The 22,753-nt window shown below is 38.9% G+C and overlaps 1 protein-coding gene across 1 annotated transcript in view; it reads right to left on the bottom strand.

The window, feature by feature from the left end:
* The window catches only part of Adgrv1 (adhesion G protein-coupled receptor V1), a 532,771-nt gene that overhangs the window by 389,579 nt on the left and 120,439 nt on the right, over positions 1-22,753 (bottom strand). The window contains exons 43-50 of the mRNA XM_075976408.1: positions 12,053-12,315; positions 9,445-9,620; positions 8,833-8,957; positions 6,704-6,861; positions 6,463-6,609; positions 6,052-6,159; positions 4,220-4,484; positions 1,842-1,964 (exon numbers count right to left, since the gene is read on the bottom strand). Coding sequence (XP_075832523.1) covers positions 1,842-1,964; positions 4,220-4,484; positions 6,052-6,159; positions 6,463-6,609; positions 6,704-6,861; positions 8,833-8,957; positions 9,445-9,620; positions 12,053-12,315 — 1,365 coding nt within the window. The remainder of the gene's footprint in view (positions 1-1,841; positions 1,965-4,219; positions 4,485-6,051; positions 6,160-6,462; positions 6,610-6,703; positions 6,862-8,832; positions 8,958-9,444; positions 9,621-12,052; positions 12,316-22,753) is intronic.

The following is a 22,753-nucleotide window of genomic DNA, read 5'->3' as shown; positions in this document are numbered from 1 at the left end:
TAAATATACAAGCATTGTGGTACACACCTTTAATCCCAGCACTTAGGCAAAGGCAGGACTCTGTGAGTTCACGGCCAGCCTTGTCTCCAAAGTGAGCTCAGAGGCAAGCAGAGTTATGTAGAGAGACCTTTTCTCAATAAAGCGAAACACCCCAAAACCATAAAATTCACATTCCATCTTATAATATTGGTGAGGGTAACCTTACACAATATTTTTATTAATTTTTATGCCTAAAACAAGGTATTGTGTGCATAATTTTTCACTGTCACATAATTTCCGATTTTCATAATAACAGCACTCGACCTGCATGAAAGTCTTAAAAGGTTGAACTCCTCGAAAAAGAGCTTACAATGGGGCTAAGGGGATGGACCAGAAGGTAAAATCACAGCATTTGCATCATAAGCCTGCCAGCCTGAGTTCAAGCCCCAGATCCCATGTCGGGTGGCTTGTTTCTGTAGACTCAGCGCTTTCCAGTATGCTGGAAATATAACTGTCTTTACATCTCTACATGCAACTGTGTCACAGGCTCACCACCAGTGAACACACATGTGTGCACATACACTAATAAGGAAATAAATCTTTAAATAAATATGTAAGTGCAATGGTGGTTGCCAGGGTCTTCCATTGCAGAAAATGGAAGGAGGTTGATCACAAACTAGATCTTCAGCTGTTGATAATTTCTGGAGAGCTCGCTGTACAGGGTGGTAACGATACTACTAATAATGACTTGCAAACTCAGAAGATGCTAGAAGACTAAATCTTGAGTTTTCATCACATATACACAAACAGAAATGGTGAAGTGATAGGCCCTAAAGCTTACTGAAACGATGATGTCACATATGCTTCAAAGCATCCCATGGTACACAGTACACGGTAAGTATAGACCATGCTTCTATTTCACTCATACTTAAATACAGAGAGAAAAAAACAAGTAAACAAATTAAAAGTTACCTAGATATTACCTAATAAGCCAGACAGAAGTGCTTTTGTGAGAATTGTTTTCTTACAAGGGGTTAAATAAATAACTCGGGCCAGGAACACTTGCTGCCCAAGTGAGGTCCTGGGTTCTGATCTTAGCATCCACATAAAGCCAGGCATGATTGCACACCACCTGCACTCCCACAAGCCGAGCTCTGTGGAAAGTGGAGACAGTTATATCTCTGCGGCTTGTTGACTGCCCACCAAGCTTCAGGCTCAGTGAGAAGCTCATTCTCAAGGGGAGTAAGAGAACAGGACAACATACATCCTCATTCAGTTTGTACACACATGTGTGCACACACACAAGTATACACACCTGCACATACATGCCACATATACATTCACACAGCAACAGAGACCCAAAGACAGAATGCAATGCCCTTTTCTGACCTTCATAGGCAACAAGCACACACACACAAGCAGGTAAAACATATAAAACACACACACAACATAAAATTAATAAATCAGAAAACATCAGTCTTTTTGAAACTCTGGACTTCTGGATAGATTGTTATAAAGATCTGATATTATATTCCTAGTAAATTAGCCTCTGAGGGGGCTGGAGAGATGGCTCAGTGGTTAAGAGCATTGTCCGCTCTTCCAAAGGTTCTGAGTTCAAGTCCCAGCAACCACATGGTGGCTCACTACCATTTGTAATGACGTCTGGTGCCCTCTTCTGGCCTGCAGACATACACACAGACAGAATATTGTATACATAATAAATAAATAAATAAATAAATATTTAAAAAATAAAATAAAGTAGCCTCTGAGAACATGCCATTCTATCTAAAGTCAATTAGAATGGAGTCAATCCAGGTTTCCACACTGTGTTTAAGCTGGACAAGTAATTGGAAAGTTCTTACCTATTCCCGAAGCTGGTGTGAAGGAATGGATCCTGTTAACAGTAGCAAAGTCCAAGGACTGGAAATATCTGAAAGATGACTGCCCCATCTCCCAGGTGAAAATGTCAACTGAATTCTGATTCCCTATGATTAAGAAATAAAAAGCAAAAAATAAATAAATAAATAAAAAAAAAGAAATAAAAAGCAACAAGCTGTACAAAGAAAATGCCAAAATTACACAATAGAACTATATAATAAAGCATTAAATTCTGTTGTAAAAGGAGCAGCCGGCTACTTCCCACCACCTGGCTCCCGGCTAGCTTTTCCCGAAATAATTACACAGAAACTGTATTCATTTAACACTGCCTGGCCGATTAGTTCTAACCTCGTATTGGCTAACTCTTACATATTTTAACCCATTTCTAATAATCTGTATCGCCACTTGACTGTGGTTTACCAGTATGAGTATAACCAGCATCCATCTTGGGTCGGAGAGCCATGGCGTCTGTCTGACTCTGCTTTCTTTCTCCCAGCATTCTGTTCTGTCTACTACACCTATCTAAGCTGCTGTCCTATCAAAAGGCCAAGGCAGTCTCTTTATTTAACCAATGAAAGCAATACATAGAAAGAAGACCCTCCTACACCAAAACTCAATTAAAGAAAATTTACCATAGAATATATCTATTTTAAGAATTCAATTTGGCAGGGAACACTGCAAGCACTTTCTGTTTTTATCATGTTAAGCATATATAAACTAAGACACACCAGGAAGCATATTCTGTCACTGAAGCACACATACACACTAAGACACACCAGGAGACATATTCTGCCACATGCAGCATACATACACACACACACCAGGAAGCATATTCTGTCACATGAAGCACATACATACACACACACATACACTAAGACACGCCAGGATACATATTATGTCACATGAAGCATGTACACACACACACATACACACATAAACACTCAATCACACCAGCAGACATATTCTGACACATGAAGCATGCACACATACACACACACACACATAAACACTCAGACACGCCAGGAGACATATTCTGTCACAGGAATCATACATTCACATATTAAGGCACATCAGGACACTTATTCTGCCACATGAAGAATACACACACACACACACACACACACACACACACACTAAAGCACACCAAGAGACATGTCTGTCACATGAAGCACACATACACTTGTTGCACAGTTTTTAAAAACCCAGAGACAGAAACTGGGGTTCAACCTGAAGGTCAGAAAAGAAAACAGCCAGCCACAGGCTCTTACCTCTACCTCAGTCTGAAATAGTGGTCTTGCCTCCAGGAATCACAGAATGAGACTGTGTCTCAGAGTTGTCTCCCCCATCTTGAATTCCTCTCTACTGCTGGGATTAAAGGCATGGACCACTACTGTCTGGTTTCCATGGCAAACTAGTGTGACTACTGGGATTAAAATTGTGTCACCACTGCCTGGTGTGTAAGACTGACCAGGGCAGCTATTTTACTCTCTGAACTTCAGACAAGCTTTTTTTATTAAAATACAAATAAAATATCAGTACGTACACACTGAGACACACAGAGAGACATATTCTGTCACATGAAGCACGTATGCACCAAGACACACCAGGAGACATGCTCTGTCACATGAAGCACACACACACTAAGGCACACCAAGAGACATGTCTGTCACATGAAGCATACACACACATTAAGACACAGCAGGAGATGTGTTCTGTCACATGAAGCACACACACTAAGACACACCAGGAGCCATGTTCTGTCATATGAAGCACACACACTGAGACACATCACAAGAAAGAAAGGGATGAAATGTGTACTCTTATGCAGATTGTATTCTGAATCAGTTTTATAAAAGTCACTAGACACTATCTGTTCTATATATTTCCCATGACACTCCAAGCACAGTCATATAAAATTATAACTTTTGGAAGACTGACTATAAAATCTTTATACACTTTTTTGCATTACCCATCTACTCCTCATCTTATAGGAATTTAAGTTTAAAATGGTGGCTCAGAACAGCACACGATCACAGGTACAAAGTCTAGGTGGTTCAGAACAGCACACTATCACAAATTCAAAGAGTACAGTGGTTCAGAACAGCACACAATCACAGGTATGAAGTCTAGGTGGTTCAGAACAGCACATGGTCACAGGTATAAAGTCTAGGTGGTTCAGCACAGCGCATGGTCACAGGTATAAAGTCTTTTTTGGTAAAATGTATTTCTAACTGACTTTACTGCTTTCAATCAAGAAAGTCTACTACTCATCAAAAGATAACATCTTACATAAAACAGACAGCATAAGCTATATGGTTTCAGTTGTAACTGTAGATACATTACAAGCACCATATTTCCTCACCTAAAAAGGTATTTTTGGCAAAAACTAAGTAAACATCATCGCCTGAAGCCAAAGCCTCCACTTGTGTAATCCCGCTGACCGGCACGTCTTCAAAGTTAGTAAACCGACTGCCAGACCACGTGAATAAAAGGGCATTTCGTTGGACGTTGGCCTGGGAAACGGCTAAGAAGAGAGAGCCTCCTCTGCTGAACAAGGCCATGCCTAGGACACCTTGGACAGGCAACCTCTGATGTAAGACAAAGATGCTTCCATTCCATCGGAAGACCTGCAGGAAAAGTTCAAACACAAAGCTCTTACGACCCAGAATTCAGCACCTGAGGCAATTTAAGAGGGTCATAGGCCCACACTCCTGACCTTCTGTTTAGTTAGGAGTTTAGTGATAATAAAAACGCAATAAAACCGAGCCCCCCCCCATTTCTTTCTCCATCCCTCTTTTCTGTGTTGTATATGTGTGTGTGTGCATGCGCGTGCACGCGCAATGAATAAAAGAGAAGTTATTTGAGAAGAGATCAGTATAAAATATAGAGAGGTTTTGGCAGTAGAAAAAAAATTAAAAAAGTGAACTAAGTTTAAAATACAAAATCCTTGATGCCTTGATTTCTTCACCAGATTTCAAACAACAGAATACAGAGACATCCAATTAGAGAATTAGAAAAAAGATGTTTCAAGTCTGAGGTATGTGGACTGCCAAGTGCAGTCACCTCAAGGACACACACAATCCCAAAAGACCCACAGCTCAGTCACCATCGGTGTGCATGAGAGGCCATATTAACTAGTTATCTTCTTGTTATGATAAAGCACTAGAGAGAAGCACCTTCAGGGCAAGAGGAGTTGATCACAGCTCAAAGTTCTAGGGTAGAGCCCCCCACAGTGGGGAACGCGCGGCAGTGGGAACTGGAGCCGCGGGTCACACTGCATCCACAGCCAGCAGATGGAAACGATGCTCATGGCACCTTTTCCTTTTCTGTTTCATCCAGAATTGCAGCCTGTGGAACGGTGCTGCTGGACGGAAGGTGACCTAATCTAGATAATTCCTCACAGTCTCACCCAAAGGCTAACCTTATCTTGATTCTGTCAAGTTGACAGTGGAACTCAGGCCAAGGAAGGGGAGATTTCTTCACATCACAGAGAGAGAAAGAAAGTATTAGGGAGGAGAGTTTTCTCTTTAAACTGGGCAGGATTTGAATATGATGCTCACTGTAATAATCCCTATGAGAGGGAAGGGGCAGCATGGGAAATGATGAGAGCCCATGAAGGCAAGAAGGGCATTGGTGTGAGAGGCCAGGCTTCCACAGTCATGCCCCACGGTGATGGGAAGGAGAATGAGGCTGGATTTCGAGTGCTGTGGGAAGTAGTAAGCTTCCTTCTAGTCGACTGCATTGCAGGAGAGCCCCTGGCTGGAAACAAAAAGCTAACAAGCATGTACGGAAGCCTGAGTGACAAAGAAATACCAGGCAAGCACTGAGATGACAAGATGTCGGTGCCAGAGCAGTGTGAGATGGGTGGCGGGACCCGAATGCCCACTCGCAATGTGAGTCAGGAGCTTCAGTGACACCTGTTGAGTGGCGATTCCAATCCATAGTGATTCCCAACTCAATTAGACTCTGGTCAAATGCTCGTACTATTATTAGATTTGCTCTATTTCCTCAAGAAAATCTATTTTAACCCTAGTCTTCAAACACTAACTATGTATGTTCAAAAACCACTCAGTATGATTTCACACTACCACTACCAAATCATGCCTTTTGTTACACAAATCCTACAGACCATAAAGGAACTGATTTTATTAGCATGCTTTAGAAGAGAGAAACTTCACATCAAGAGAATCGCACCTGAGTTAACTCAGAATCATTTCTTTGACTTGCAATGATGAAATAATCTTGACTGCCTGAGGTGAAATGTCGTACTTGACAGCTTCCAGAAATGATGATTGTCTGGACCTGCAGATGAGTGGGAATAAACATTAAAGGTCTTAGTAATGGAGCAACGGGACGCAATAGCAGCAGGCATTAGTACCACCCTATGATCTGAGAATGTGTTTAATTTATAGGTTATGCATTCCTAAGTCTAAACGGAAGCCAAAAAATGCCTTGAATTAAGACATTTGCTACAATGTGGATCAATTGCAAAATAGTTCATTTTTACTTTAAAGTAGAACATATTTCACCTTCCATTTTCATTAATCTTATGAATTTGAATTGCACTTAAGTAAAGAATCTACAGAAAAATTAAAAATGTTTTACCAGGAATAATTTGAGTCCAGAAGTGAGTGTGTACACACTATTAATTGAAGGCTTTTCTCCATTTCTCTCCCCGTGAGTAATGACAAGGTAGGGAGAAACACCAATATTAAAGGCCTCACAAGTTTTAGGACTTTGTATATTGAAATCCTAGGAAGTACAAATGATATTAACAATTAATGCTATATCAAAATTTTTGCATCCATTTTATTTTGTGTACCATAAAGCAAAAAGTGATGTTTACCTCAACTGGAATGAAAGTCCCTTGCCATCGGTAAACAGCTAAGGATGATTTTCTTAACATTACACCATACACTGAATCTTCGACAGTAAAGAAACACCAGCCAGATGCAGTCTGGTCAAACAAGCTTTGAAACACAGAAAAGACAATGTCCACTCCCCCTAAAACAATAAGATAAATCATTACTTATGAGTATATAATCACACTTGAACCTTATCTCATTTGACATATTATGTAAAGAAACTAGTGAGCATATCAGAAAGAAAATGATGGTGATTGTGTGTGCCTGTGTGCATGTGTGCATGTGTGCCTGTGTGTATGTGTGCCTGTGTGCAACTGTGTGTGTTCATGTGTGTGCATCTGTGTGCGTCTGTGTCTTTATGTATGTGTGCATATGTGCATCTGTGTCCATCTGTGTGCATGTGTGCCTATGTGCTTGTATGTGTATTCATGTGTGTGCATGTGTGTATGTGTGCCTGTGTTTGTGTGCCTGTGTCTGTGTGCATGTGTGCTGTGTGTGTTCATGTGTGTGCATATGTGCCTTTGTTTATGTGTGCCTGTGTGCATGTGTTCCTATGTATGTGTGCATGTGTACCTGTGCGCATGTGTGCTGGTGTATGTGTGTGTATGTGTGCCGGTGTGCTGGTGTGTGTATGTGTGTGCATGTGTACCTGTGTGCCTGTGAGCCTATGTGCCTGTGTGCATGTGTGTCTGTGTGCTCTGTGCCTATATGCCTGTGTGAGTGTGTGCGTGTGTGTGTGTGTGTGTGTGTGAGTGTGTGTGTGTGTGTGTGTGCGCACGCGCACACATGCACGCACACACGCTGCATGTTCAAGTGAATAGACACTCGGAAGCTTGAAAATAGTATCTAAAAATAACTTTTTAAAGTAGTGATATTTGATCTATATCCTACAATCTTTTCCAAGTGCATTCAAAACTAAATGCTAAGTAAATATTTTAAAGAGAAACATGCTAAAATAACTTCTCTCAAAAACTGTCAAAGGACAGCTGAAATTTGAAAATGATAAATATGTCTTACATAAATATGCTAATGGTACTACCAAACTTAATCTCACATTTCTAAATGTCTGCTCATCCAATGGTTTCTTGGGTTCTACTTTAGAAAAAGACTTCAGAATATCTTTGCAGACTCGCTTACGTCAAATCACTTCATGGTTTTATCAAATTGCTATAATTTTGTATTTTAAAACCCCTAATTAATGAGGAATCATTATTTAAGCTATTGATCAAAGAGTACTGCAAATAACATAGTTTACGCGTGATTATTTTGGGGTCTGGGCAGCCAGGAAATGAACAAGTGGCCTCCTACTACACTCCCCGGTCATAGTCTGCATCCTTTCTTCCCTTCTATACAAACAATTCCCTCCATGACATTAAGACAATATCTATAAACTATAAATATGGTCATACCACACCATTTTTGTTCATATCTTTTCAGTAAGCCTAGGATGAACATTAGCATCTAAGAACTATTTTTCAAGTTCTTTAATGACCTAGCCTCACCTAACTAATGAAGAGCAATATTCTCTCTTACCTCTCTGTTCACTGTCATCCAATGCCTTCTCTTAGATGTCTTAGCAGCCTGTCACTACTGTCTCCAAATTCTTCCTGTCTAGTTCTTTGTATCCAATCTCCATTCATCAGTCAGTCTTCATTCAAACATTGGTTCTCTTTGAAAGTACTCAGCTAGTATTTTTATTTTATGTGCATATGTGTGTTTGTTTGAATATATGCCATGTATGGGTGCCCATAGATGTCAGAAGAGAGTGTCAAATCCCCTGAATCTGGAGTTTCAGGCAGTTGTGAGCTTCCTAACATGGGTGCTAGGAACAAAACCCAGATCCTTTAGAAGAGAATTAAATACTCTTAACTATGGATCCATCTCTTCAGCCCTCACATTTACTACTTCCAATTTTCCCTTTAAAGCATTATTATCATTTGCAATGCAAATTTATTTTTATTTCCTATATTTATTTCTAGAGATGTCTAAATTCTAAGCTTTGCAAGATGAAATGCACAATAAATATTGTGGATCCAATAATAGAATCAAGTCCTGTTCTGTTGGCAATAGACCAGTAATATACAGTTCATGGAAATAAAGCTAAACGTACTCATGCCAAAAGCTGTTTCAGACACTGTCTCCCACTGCACACTCACAGGCAAGTCAAGGCCATTCGTACGTGAGACATTGAGGTATATACTCCTGTTGTATTCTTCAACATCTATAGAGGTAGCACTAAAAGAGAAACAAATGGATTTTGGAGAGCAGAAAAAGTATAAATATTTAAATATTCAACATACATATACACTGCCAGATTATTACTCAGTAAAGTTTGTACACCCTTAATGAGACCCACAAATTTATGCACTGTAGAGACTAACTCTAGTATTCCAAAATATTCACTGATGGGTATTTTTAAATAAAAAATACAAATGTAACACTCCAATGGTCTTATCATAACAATGATTAAAAGTCTATCACATTGCAATATATAGTCAAATAATGTTGCCATTCTGAAATCTCTTCTCACATAACTCAGTTATCTGATGAGAAATACATGAAGTAAGTAATGTTTAGCTTATTAATAAAGTTACATCCCTTAATTAGTTTATGAAATGAAAATATTTGTCCACTCCCAGACATTTAAAAACTACCCAGAAATTAGTTTTCTTCTACATCTCCTATTTTGCTTCAAAATGGCAATGTGTTGTACAGCCCATACCTATTCTCAATGGCAGCAATACTAAATAGCCCCAAAGGGGCCTGGTTTTGCAGAATTGTTATCAGGGTTTGAACATGGGTCCCTAGTCTAGCGCCTCCAGTTGGGTTAAACAAGGTGCAAACAAAATGCTCATCCATTTCTGGTTCTGTGTCTAATATGGCAGAGATGTGCAGGGCCTGGAAACAAAATGAAAAAATAAAGTTACTACAATATCATTCTTCTCGAAACAAACATGTGGAAAATTTACTAAACATTTTGACAACATGTGTTTTAAAACATGACTTCTATTTACATTCGATTCTTTTGATGACTCCAATTGCTTTAAGTTACTTCCTTGGGGATTTTCAACCCTGTGATCTGCTGCCCTAAAGTGTCTGAAAAGCAAGAGTTGATGGCAATGACAGTGATTGGGGATGGAGAGATGGTGCCAGAGTTCCTGCTGTGTATTTCAGGGTACCCAAACTTAATCCCAGCACCCACATCAGGGAGTCCACAGCTGCCCATAACCCTAGACCCAGAAACTTTGATGCCCTCGTCTGGCCCACAGACACATACAGAGCAATACGTATGCATAATTTTAAAATAAAAATAAATCTTTCTTAAATTTTCAAAACAAATCAAAAACTGACTACAATGTTAGTTTGCATGAGCTGATTTCTGTGACCTTTTGTCCTATCCAGGCTACATAATTTCATTAACCTCATCCCAATCTGTAAATGGCTGTCAAGAAGCAAGGACAAGCAGAGTGGGTACCAATTAGGACTAATCAAATGTTCTGTAATCTCAGCAGTGGAACCAGCACAGTAATGGGAAAGAACCAGCTACGGATAGGGAGCAATCATGTGCTCCCACAGTGCCCTGTGGAAGACATCAACATAACTACAGCACGATCCCATCTACACGGAGCAAATGACCAGGCAAAGGGACTCTTAACTTGAAAAGTTAGAAAGCTGCATTCTTTGGAAAGGCCTAAGGACAGAAACAGAGGCTTCTGGGTGGCCGTTATTTAACTTCTATGAGTGGTGGTTATATGTGCACACATGTATCTTTAAAGTCATTTACCCCTTGCTTAGTGACTGGATACCATACAGTTTACATTTTAAAATTAAAACATGGGAAATTGTTAAGTTTGTTCAAAATTTGTTTAATTTGTTCTACCAGTTAGTATTTCTACTGAACATATCAAAGTAACTTAAAGTTATAAAAAGAGATATAAGGAAAGGTAAAAATAAGATATCATTTGAAATATGAAAGAATGCTTTCTAAAAGTAGAAAATGTGGAAAAAAAGTCACAGCATATTCACAGAGCTCTTAGGCTTTAAACTTTTACAGCATTTTAAAATTGGGGTGATCTCTAAACAATCAATCAAGGATTTTAGATTTTCAAGAACATAAAAATACTGAACTTGGAGAACAATGCTGAAGTTGACAGGAACACAAAAGGACTGAGGATGTAGCTGAGTTAGCCAGCAGTCAAAAGACCCTGAGTCCAACCTACATCACAGAAGACAGAGACCCCTTCAGTTAGCAGGTGAACTCTAATGTGAAATCACTGTTGGTATACTCATGTAGTGCTGTGTTTGGCTCTCAGATGTGCAATTTAATGTAATCAAGTATTTTTAACTGTACCTAAAAATTCAAAGTTGAGGGGGTAGAGAGATGGCACAGTGGGTAAGAGCATTGGCTGCTCTTCCAGAGGACGTGGGTTCAATTCTCAGCAACCACATGGCAGCTCACAACCATCTGTAATTTTATTTCCAAAAGACCAAATGCCTCCCTTCAGATCTCCAAAGGCACCAGGCATACATGTGGTATACACACACATATATATATAGACGAACACCCAGAAACATAAAAATAAAATAAATCTAAAGAAGATGTTTTTAATAAAATTGAGTACCCCAAACCATAAAATGTTAGTATTTACAGAAAAGGAAGGTTGGAAGGTATATGAGTTTTGTTTTGTTTTTGAGTATAGATTGCATTCATAACTAATTTCAAATCCAGCATTGTTCTCAACTGCTCTGATTTCTGTATTTGTATCTGTAGTCCAGAGCAAGCAGTTATGCCTGTTCACTAAAAGCGGCAGACAAGGATGGAAGTTTCCTTTAGCTTATGTTCTTACAGACAGTAAAAAGGAAGAATACCATTTATGGGTATAATTTCTAAAATGTGAACCGCACATTTTTTTTCGGGGGGGGGCATTCAAGACAGGGTTTCTTCGTAGCTTTGGTGCTGGTCCCGGAACTAGCTCTTGTAGAACAGGCTGGCCTTGAACTCACAGATATCCGCCTGCCTCTGCCTCCCGAGTGCTGGGATTAAAGGCATGCGCCACCACCGCCCCGCTGTGAACCACACATTTTATTCTCCCACACTCCCCTACCATATCAACAGTAAATGTCCGTCATCCCCCCCCACCTCTGTGTACACTTTACAACACTGTAATGAGAGCCCCGCACTCTAGTGCCTTTGCACTAGAGAGAGTTTTTGTTTGGTTGCACTTTGCTTTGTTTCTTGAGAACTTGTAGCACATTTCTAAGAAAATTATTTTAAAATACTAAATATAATCTTCAGTTTTCATTAACGATATTAAAGATTCATACTCTACCTTGGCCCGAACACCTTCCTCTAGAACAATAAAGCCTTTGGAAGGAATCAGATCCTTAGATTCTGTTGAAGAGTTGACTTCTGTCACAACATACTGAACTGCCACCGTTCCAAACAGACCTTGTGCAGGCTCCCGAATGATGAGTAACACAGCAACACTCTCTTGAACGTAGAGAGACGTTGGTTCTCTGAGGAAAATGTGCCCAGTGTTGTTAAAGGACAGAACCCCGGGACCATCATCATTTGCAAGGACAGTAATCCAAGCTGTTGAAACAAAAATATTCAGGCAGTAACTGAAGAACAGATGTGTTACAAATCCTAAAGACAGTGCGTTCACAACGGATTGTTTAATCATCAATCACTCAGTTCTCACCATAGCCATTTTACTATCCCCACGTTACAGAAACTCTAACAGAATATGCACAGGTGCTCCATAGAAGTTCAGAACCTAGAAGGGAGCAGAACTGTGGCACAAGCCAGGAAGACAGTTGCAACTAGTCTTATGCTTATTTTTATATTCATTTGTTAGGTGGGGAGAGCACACGTCATGGTGTGTGAATATGTAGACTGCAAACTAAAATTAATCAAAAGAGATGGAGAGGGACATTTCATGTTCATCACAAAAAAAAAAATCCAGGGCTGGAGAGATGGCTCAGTGGTAAAGAGCACTGGCTGCTCTTCCAAAGGTCCTGAGTTCAATTCCCAGCAACCACATGGTGGCTCACAACCATCTATAATGAGATCTGGCACCCTCCTCTAGTGTGTGGGCTTACATGGAGGCATGTTGTATACATAATAAATAAATAAATAAATAAATCTTTTAAAAAAAATCCATCAAGAAGAAGTCTCAATTCTGAACATTGGTGCCCCAAATACAAGGGCAGCTACATATGTAAAAAAAAATCACTAAAACTTAAATCACACATCAAACCCCACACACTAACAGTGGGAGACTTCAACACCTCACTCTCACCAATGGACAGGTCTGCCAGATAGAAAATTAACAGAGAAATAATGAAATTAACAGATGCTACGGCTTAGAGGGCTTGGCAGATATCTATAGAACATGACACCCAAACACAAAAGAATATAACTTCTCAGCACTTCATGAAATCTTCTCTAAAATTGACCACATAATCAGTAACAAAGCAAATCTCACCAAACACAAAAAGATTGGAATAAATCTATCTTATTGGATCACCATTCCTTAAAGTTAGAATTCAACACTACCACAAATCGCAGAAAGCATACTGTGGTGATGTTTTGTTTATGAGTTAACAAATAAAGCTTGCCTGAAGACCAGAACTCAGAGCCAGTCACAGTAGTCAATCATACTGGCCAGGCAGTGGTGGCACACACCTTTAAACCCAGCACTCCAGAGACAGAAGCAGACAGACCTCTGTTTGTTCAAGTTACCCTGGGTGACACAAAATTGACCCAGTCTAAAAGAGAAACAGAGCTCACACAAAGGTGATCCTAGCACTTGGGATCACATGCCTTTAATCCCAGGACTAGCGAGGTGGAGAGGGGAGTGATGTGGCTGGGTGGAGAGAGGAATGCAGGTGGGAGGACACAGGAGCACAGCACAGTCTGAGGTTTTGGAAAGACAGATGCAGACTGAGGACGCAGTCATTCTGAGGATGTAGTTTGAGGGCAAAATTGTTCCTTTGATTTGGACATTGGTAGAGGTAAGAACACTCTAGCAGCTGGATGTGTTGCTTCTCTGATCCTTCAGCTTTCATCCCCTGTTAGTTGAGTATGAGTTTTTATTATTAAGACCAATTAGAATTCATGATTTACAGCCTACAAACTCATGGAAACTGAATAATGCTCAACTGAATCATCACTAGGTCAAGTAAGAAATAAGAAAGAAATTAAAGATTTCCTAGAAGTCAATGGAAATGAATGTACAACATGCCCAGACTTATGGAACATAATGAATGCAGTGCTAAGAGAAAAGTTCATAGCACTAACAGCTTGCATAAACAATTTGTAGAAATCTTATACTAATGACTTAACAAAATGAACGCCTGAAAGCGTCAGACAAAAAAGCAAACACATCTAAGAGGAGTGGATGGCAGGAAAGAATCAAACTGAGGACTGAAATTAATATAAAATAGAAACAAAGAGAATACAAAGAATCAATGAAACAAGGAGTTGATTCTTTGAGAAAATCAACAAGATAACCAAACTAACTAAAAGGCAGAGAGAGAATATCCAAATTAACAAAATCCAAACTGAAAAAAATGGACACTGAGGAAATCAAGAGAATCATCCCTGCACTCCCTAAAGTTGGAAAATCTAAAAAAGTTGGACAAATTTCTTAATAGATACCACTTATCAAAAATTAAATCAAGATCAGATAAACAATTTAAACAGGCCTATAACTCCTAAGAAAATAGAAATAGTCATCAACAGTCTCCCAACCAAATAAAACCCATGGGTTGGATAGTTTCAGTGCAGAATTCTACTAGAACATTAAATAAGAGTTAATAACATCACTCCTCAAGTTATTCTACAAAACCGAAACAAAAAGAACATCGCCAAATTCTTTTTATGAGGCTACAGTTACCATGGATGCCCAAACCACACAAATACTCAACAAAGAAAGAAAATTACAGACCAATTTCCCTTATGAACATTGATGAAAAAATACTCAATAAAATACTGGCAAACTGAATCCAAGAACACACATCATCCACCATAATCAAGTGGACTTTATCCTGGTGATGCAAAGACAGTACAAAATACAAAAATATCTCGATGTAATCCACCATATAAACAAAATGAAAGATGAAAAACATGATCATCTCATTTGATGCTGAAAAAGTCTTTGACAAACTCTGACACCCCTTCATGATAAAAGTCTTGGAGATATTAGAAACACAATAAAAGCAATATACAGCAAGCCAACAGTCAACATCAAATTAAATGCAGAGAAACACAAAGCAATACCACAAAAATCAGGAACAATACACGGCTGTTCACTCTCTCCATATCTATTCAATAGAGTACTTTAAGTTCTAGCGAGAACAATAAGACCACTAAATGAGAAGAGGGATAAAAATTGGAAAAGAAAAAAATCAAAGCACTACTGCTTGCAGATGAATCAAGTATACATAATTGTGTATAGTGATAGTGTACATAAGTGACCCCAAATTTGACCAGGGAACTCCTGCACCTGAGAAACACCTTTAGTAATGTGGCAGGATACAAGATTAACACAAAACAATCAGTAGCCCTCTTATATACAAATGATAAAAGCAGACAGACCTCTGTTTGGTCAAGTCTACCCTGGGTGACACAAAATTGACCCAGTCTAAATAAGAAACACCCCTCACAATAGCCACAAATAACATCAAATATCTTGGGGTATCTCTAACCAAGCAAGTGAAAGACCTGTATGGAAAGAACTTCAAGTTTTTGAAGAAAGAAACTGGAGAATCTATTAAAAGATGGAAAGACCTCCCATGCTCATGGATTGGAAGGATTAACATAATAAAAATGGCCATCTTACCAAAATCAATCTACAGATTCAATGCAATCCCCATCCAAATTCCAATACAATTGTTATGGATCTTGAAAGAACAATACTTAACTTCATATGGAAAAGCAAAAAACCCAGGAAAGCTAAAACATCCTGTACAATAAAAAAAAAAACTGCCAGAGGTATCACCATCCCTAATGTCAAGCTCTACTACATTACTATAGTAATAAAAAAAATAGCATGGTATTGATGTAAAAACAGACAATTAGATCAATGGAATCTAATCAAAGACCCAGACATAAATCAACATACCTATGGACACCCTGATTTTTGACAAAGAAGCCTTAGTATAATTTTTTTAAATGGAAAACGTAAATAATCTTCAACAAATGGTGCTGACATAACTGGATGGTAGCATATAGAAGAATGCAAATAGATCCACATCTGTCCTCATACACAAAACTCAGGTAGACCAAAGACCCAGTTATACTCTGAACCTGGTAGAAAACAGTCTTGAACACATTGGCACAAAAGGCAACTTCCTGAACAGAAAACTAGTACCATAGACACTAAGCTCAACAATTAATAAATTAGACCTCATGCAACTGAAAGGCTTCTCTAAGACAAAGAATACCATCAAAAGAACAAAACAGCAGCATAGAGAATGGGGAAAGTTCTTCACCAACCCTATATCCAACAGAGGTCTGATCTCCAAAATATATAAAGAACTCAAGAAACTAGACATCAAAAACCTAAATAATCCAATTTAAAAATGGAGTACAGGGGGCTGGAGAGATGGCTCAGAGGTTAAGAGCAGTGCCTGCTCTTCCAAAGGTCCTGAGTTCAATTCCCAGCAACCACATGGTGGCTCACAACCATCTGTAAAGGGGTCTGGTGCCCTCTTCTGGCCTGCAGGCTTACATGCAGACAGAATATTGTATACAAAATAAATAAATAAATAAATATTTTTAAAAAATGGAGTACAAATCTAAAAAAAAAAAAAGAATTCTCAACAGAAAAATCTCAAATAGCAGAGAAAAGCCTAAATAAATGTTCAATATCCTTAGTCATCAAGAAAATGCAAATCAAAGAATTCTGAGATTCCATCTTACACCTGTCAGAATGGTAAAGATCAAAAACACAAATGACAGTTCATGCTGGACAGGATGTAGAGTAAGGGGAACACTCCTCCACTGCTGATGGGAGTTCAAACTTGTACAGCCATTTTGGAAATCAATATGGTAGTTTGTCAGAAAATTGAGAATCAGTCTACCTCAAGACCCAGTCATTCCACCCTTAGGCATATACCCAAACGATGGTCAGTCATACCACAAAGATACTTTCTCAACTAAGTTAACAGAAGTTTTACATGTAATAGCCAGAACCTAGAAACAATCTAGAAGCCCCTCAACTGAAGAATGGCTAAAGAAAATGTGGCACAATTACACAGTGAAGTATTATTCATCTATTTAAAAACAATGAAATCAGGATATTTGCAGGCAAATAGATGGAACTAGAAAAAAATCATGCTGAGTGAAGTAACCCTGATGGAGAAAGACAAACATGGTATATTCTCACTCATAAGTGGACATCAGCTGATAAGTAAATAATAATCATGCTGCAATCCACATAGAGAAATTAGGTAACAACGAGGGTCAAAGAGGAATGCGGACCATAGATATCCCTAGGAAGTGAAAATAGAAGATATCTCTAGATATATATGTTAGATTAATAGAAGAGAATTATTATTAGAATAATTACTAATGTTTACAGAGAGAGCAGGTGTAGATGGGAACATCAAAAACTGCATTGGGATGATGGATGGAAGGGAGTACTGAAAAAGATGACTGGAAGTGGGGAGCATTTCAGGGTCAGGTAGAAACCTGATGCAAGGAAAACTCCCAGGAACCTGCAAGGATGACCCCAGCTAAGACTCCTAACAATAGTGGATAGGTAGCCTGAGCTGACCACCTCCTGTGATCAGATTGGTGATTACCCATTCATCAGAGAGCCATATCCAGTAAATGATGGAAACAGACACAGAGACCCACAGGCAAACATTAGCCCACACTCAGGGAATCCTGCTCAGGAGAGGGAGGAAGGATTGTAGGAGCCAGAGGGGTCAGGGATATCACAACAAAACCCTTAGAAACAATTAACCTGGGCTCATAGAAACTCACAGAGTCTGAACCAACAACCAAGAAGTTTGCATGGTACCAACATAGGCTCTCTACATATATGCGACAACTGTGTAGCTTGGTCTACTTGTGGGACACCTAACAATGGGAAGCAAGGGCTATCCCTAATGCTTTGGCAGGTTCTTGGGAACTTATTCTTCATACTGGGTTGCCTTGCCAAGCATTAAAAAAGAGGAGGTGTTTGCTCTTACTGCAACTTGATATACCATACTTTGTTGATAACTGTGGGAGGACTGCCCCTTTCTGAACAGAAACAGAGGAGGAGTAGATAGAGGGAGGGGGATAGAGGTGATGTGGAGACAGGAATGGTAGGAGAGAAGGAAGGAAAAATGCAGTTGGGATGTAAAATAAACACAGAAAATTAAAAAAAAAGCCAATGAAATGCTGTCTTTACAAATTAGGGTAGTAGCTTATAAATTTCAGAAGAAAAGTAAATTTATATAAGTATCTCACATATTATAATTAAGTAATCATATAAAATCAAAATTGTGCAAATTTCATAAGAATATAGTAAAATAATATACATTGTCTGGGTTAATTTAAGTTATAAGAGCTAGCTAGGAATATGCCTGAGCTACTGGTCAAACAGTGTTGTAATTAACATAGTTTCTGTGTGATTATTTGGGTCTGGGTGTCTGGGAAATGAAAGCACAGTCTCCTTCTACAAATGGCAACAACATGGTGCAACTACATCCACATAAAACCTGAGAGAGCTTAGGAAGCAATTCTAGACAAAAAAGAACAGAGTTAAGCATGGCTTTTTGGTAGCAGCATTGTCTCTCATGGGTTCTGTTTGCTGGCAGCGAGCAGAGGTGCAGCTCCTTTAAGAGAGACTTCCTCACTCAGTATTAGCAGCAAAAACCTCACAGCTCTTTTAAGAGGCTCTGCCAACAAACACTTAAATGGTGTTCATCAGCAGCCAGCATCAGGCTTCTTGGTGGTGGTATGGATCTAGAAAATTTACAGAGTTGTGGTTTAAAAACACACACACACACACACACATGACTCCCACCAGTAGCTCAACCATGAAGCTAGACTCTCACGAAGCCAAGGAGTGGGGTGGATCTAGCCGCCAAAGCTGCAGCTTTAATCCTAGGTATATCAATTAGCAAATTAAAGACTCATGTGATCAGAAAAAGAGAGATATACATTAAAAACAGATTCAAGCAAAAAAGCCTATAAATGGCTTACAGAGTGTTTAAAATATACGTAGGCTTGGGAGAGAAAAGAAAAAGGATAGAGAGTCCTTAAAAATTATAATCAGGTATGGTGGCACATGCCTTTAATCCTAGCACTTGGGGGCACAGAGGTAGGTGGATTTCTTTGTGTTTCAGGCAAACATGGTCTACAGAGTGAGACCCTGGACAGCCAAAGAACACATAGAAACCCTGTCTCAAAAAAAAGAAACCCAAAATTTAAAAATAAAAATAAAAAAATAGAGTTTTTAAAAAGCCACAGAAAGATGGAAAATACACAGACATTATTAATATTTTCTAATTAATATAGTTTGTGATGATATGAACATGAGGAATATGAAAGTTTATTCAAGATGTCACCAATGCCTCCTGTACCACAAAGTGCTCAGAACTGTACTTCTATTCCTTTCCATTACAACTTCAGCACCATGAAGGGAGGGGCCCATGACCACAATCCATGCCATGCCATTACTGCTACCCAAAAATCTGTGGATGGCATCTCAGGAAAACTGTAGTATCACGGTTGTAGAGCTGTCCAGATACCATCTCACAAACCCTGCTGGGATGTAGGTAAGGACATCCCAGAGCTGAATGGGACATTCACTGGAATGGCTTTCTGTGTTCCTGTCCTCAGTGTGTCTGTTGTGAATGTGACCAGCTGCCTAGAAATAGCTGCCAGACTCAGTGACATCAATAAAGGGAAATAAAAGGTGCCACGGGGTCCCCAGTAGTCATCTTGGGCTATCCTGGGGATCAGGTTATATCCTGAGACCTAACAGTGACACTTAGTCTTCTAATTTTCATTGTGGTAGATTTGTCCTCAATGAACACTCTGACAATCTCCATTTACTGCTGAGACAATGAATTTGGATCCACTAATATGGTGGTAAACTTTATGGTCAGTAAAACTTCCAAGGACTATGGATCTCTGGACCAGTCACCCCATCAAGAGCAGGAAAGGAAGATAGAGGCATTAAGCTACTGGGAAGTCTGTCTCAACCCACTGAGCATCTCCCCTCACAGTATCCATCCCAGATGCCCAACTCTCCCTTCTCCTAAACCCCCCCACACAAATGCCCCAACAGACCATAATACCCTCATGAATGTGATGTAATATCAGTCTTAATACTGAATTCTAATCTGTTCTATCTCTGCTTTTGAAAGACCCTTCCTTGCTACTTTGCTATTCTATTTAATTCTTGAATAAGAGGTCAGGACCCTGGAAAAATCCAATGCAAACCCTGACCACAGGTATCAGTCCTCTTAAATGCTATGTATGTTCCTCCACAGAGCTTCTGCCCCACCCACTTACTCTAGCTGTTTTTCAAATCAAACTCTCATGAAGCTCAGGCTGGCCTTGTGTTTCATACATAAGCTAAGGATGTCCTTGAATTCATAATCTTCCTGCATCTACCCTCTGAGTATTAGGATTACAGGAGGAAGAAGACATGATGACAACAAGGAAGAGAAATAAAAAGAAGGTGATAATGGGAAGTTAGGAGAGGGACACTGGTATGGGATGTTATTTTGTATATTTGTTGCTTTAATTAGGTAATGAATAAAACTGTGTTGACCTACAGCAGGGAAGAAGAGAGATAGGTAGGAAAACTAAACTGAATGCTGGGAGAAAGAAAGAGGGGTCAGAGAGACATCATGTAGTGGCTGAAGGAGACAGACACCAGAGAACCTTACTGGTAAACCATGAGCCGTGTGGTGATACATAGATTAATAGAAATGAACTAACTTAAGATGTAAGGGTTAGTTACAAATATGCATGAGCTAACTAACCAAGCAGTGTTGTAATTAATAAAATTTCTGGGCATCCAGGAAACAAACAAGCACCCTCTCTGGGTCTACATGGTGCCCAATGAATGTTTGGGGCTGATGCCCACACCACATACTTCAGGTCTGGGTGCTTGTGTGCCCATTCAAGGATGAGAGAAACATAGCTGAGACCATGCCTGGAGTTCAGCATCCCCCCAACCTGGGCAGGCAACAGGATTGGGTCTGCTAGGAGTACAAAGGCAGGAGAGCATGGCAGATTCCCGCCACCATATATAGAGATATTTCTAGGCTACACACTGTGCTGCATAGCGGATTTAGCTTTTACTCAGATGAAAAGGGTTTATATGCTATATACAGTGCTACCCAGAGTTGAGGTAGAGAGGACAGCCCTACCAGCAGTCCCAGAGCCAGCAGTGAACTATCTCTGGCATATTAAAAGTCTAAGAGATGCAGATCCAGCATCCAAGGCCACTGAAACAAAGCTGCTCACCATTTTAAAAGCACTCCTGGTCAGAAAATTATTACAGATACACAACAAAGACAAATTCAGTTGGAAAAGTACTATAAATGGGTCACGGTGTTGGATAAATGTATGTAGGCTTGAGAGAGAGAGGAAAAATAAAAGAAAGTAAATGGTTTTAACAATAAAACAAAGTCTTTAAGGAGACAGAGTATAAACAGTCATAGATTAGAGGAATAAAGAAAAATAAGTTATGTAAATATGGAATACATAGAAATTATAGATTATATGTATTATTGTATTTTCTTTGAATTTTTTGGCTGTGAATGAGCTAAGTACAGCAAGACATTTCATTGTCTGGGCTGCTAAGCTAAACCAACATATATACTTTAAAGGTATCTTGACTTCAAAATTTTGGTCTAAAAATAAGTTGCTTTGGAAAAGAGGTTCTGTTTTTGTTTCCACAAAAGATTAGAACCTGTAAATTCCTTCCAAGTTAATATTGTTTGATGGACTAAGATCCCCGAAAGGTCTCTGCAATCCCCAAAATTACTTCATCTAACAAAAATCAGGAAGAAATTTGGAGAGAACAATGCCCAAATTCCAAAATATCGTTTATAAGTGTTTGTTTATATTTAAAGGGGAATATGATATAGAGATGAATACTTTGATTTGGTATGGATCTTGGTGTATTGATACAAATTTAAGGTCAGCTTTGTTGTAGGTATATTTCTGTTCTTTATTAAGGTATTGTATCTGTAGCTCATTTGAAAATGTAATGTATAATTAAAAAATACAGGTAAATAGTCATCTATAATAGTCAAGCTTGTAATCATGTTAGTTAAGTTTTCTAGATATACAGAAATATATTTTAGATGGATAGGTATTCTTCAAATCTTTCAAAGACTAACAGAATATGACATTTAAAATGTTTTAAGTACTTAGGACTTATCATGAAAATGAGACACATCTGTTCCTGGCAGCACCAATCTACTTTAAGAAAATGATGGGCATCAAAGAGGCTCCTTCTGTAGATTTTTAGTCATTTGGGCAAGAAACTGCTATTTCCTGGACTGCGTGATGGTATGCTGTATGAACTGGACATACAGGACTGACAGAAATATGACTGCTGAACTTGCCTAGAGGTAATAGAGTCACTTACGGTTCCTGATTCATGAAAGAGTCTGCCAGACATTCTGCAGAACACAGGAGAAAGTGACTAACAAATTGCCAATAGAGGCAAAACAATCTTTCAAATTTTCTGCTTCATGGAAAAATCTGCAATATACTATAGTCCTGAAGGCTGAAGATGGATGTTGCAATGATACAGAATAACTTTGGGTGACTTTCCAGGAAGTGAGAAATCTCTGTCAATTGTAGAGTTTTGGAAGTTGCTTACAATGCACTTCCTATTTACTTAAATATATTTATTTATTATATCCTTCTGGGGTCTTTGATAGAGTTAAAGAATAGATCATTGTAATTATAGTTTTCCTTAGTTATAATAAAAGATAAAGTAGATACAAATGTTGTAAATGTAATTCTTGTTTGATACCTATTTTGTATATGAAATTTT

Source organism: Microtus pennsylvanicus, chromosome 6 (genome assembly GCF_037038515.1).
Source record: "Microtus pennsylvanicus isolate mMicPen1 chromosome 6, mMicPen1.hap1, whole genome shotgun sequence".
Taxonomy (NCBI): Eukaryota; Metazoa; Chordata; class Mammalia; order Rodentia; family Cricetidae; genus Microtus; species Microtus pennsylvanicus.
This window is presented reverse-complemented; position numbering and strand designations above follow the sequence as displayed.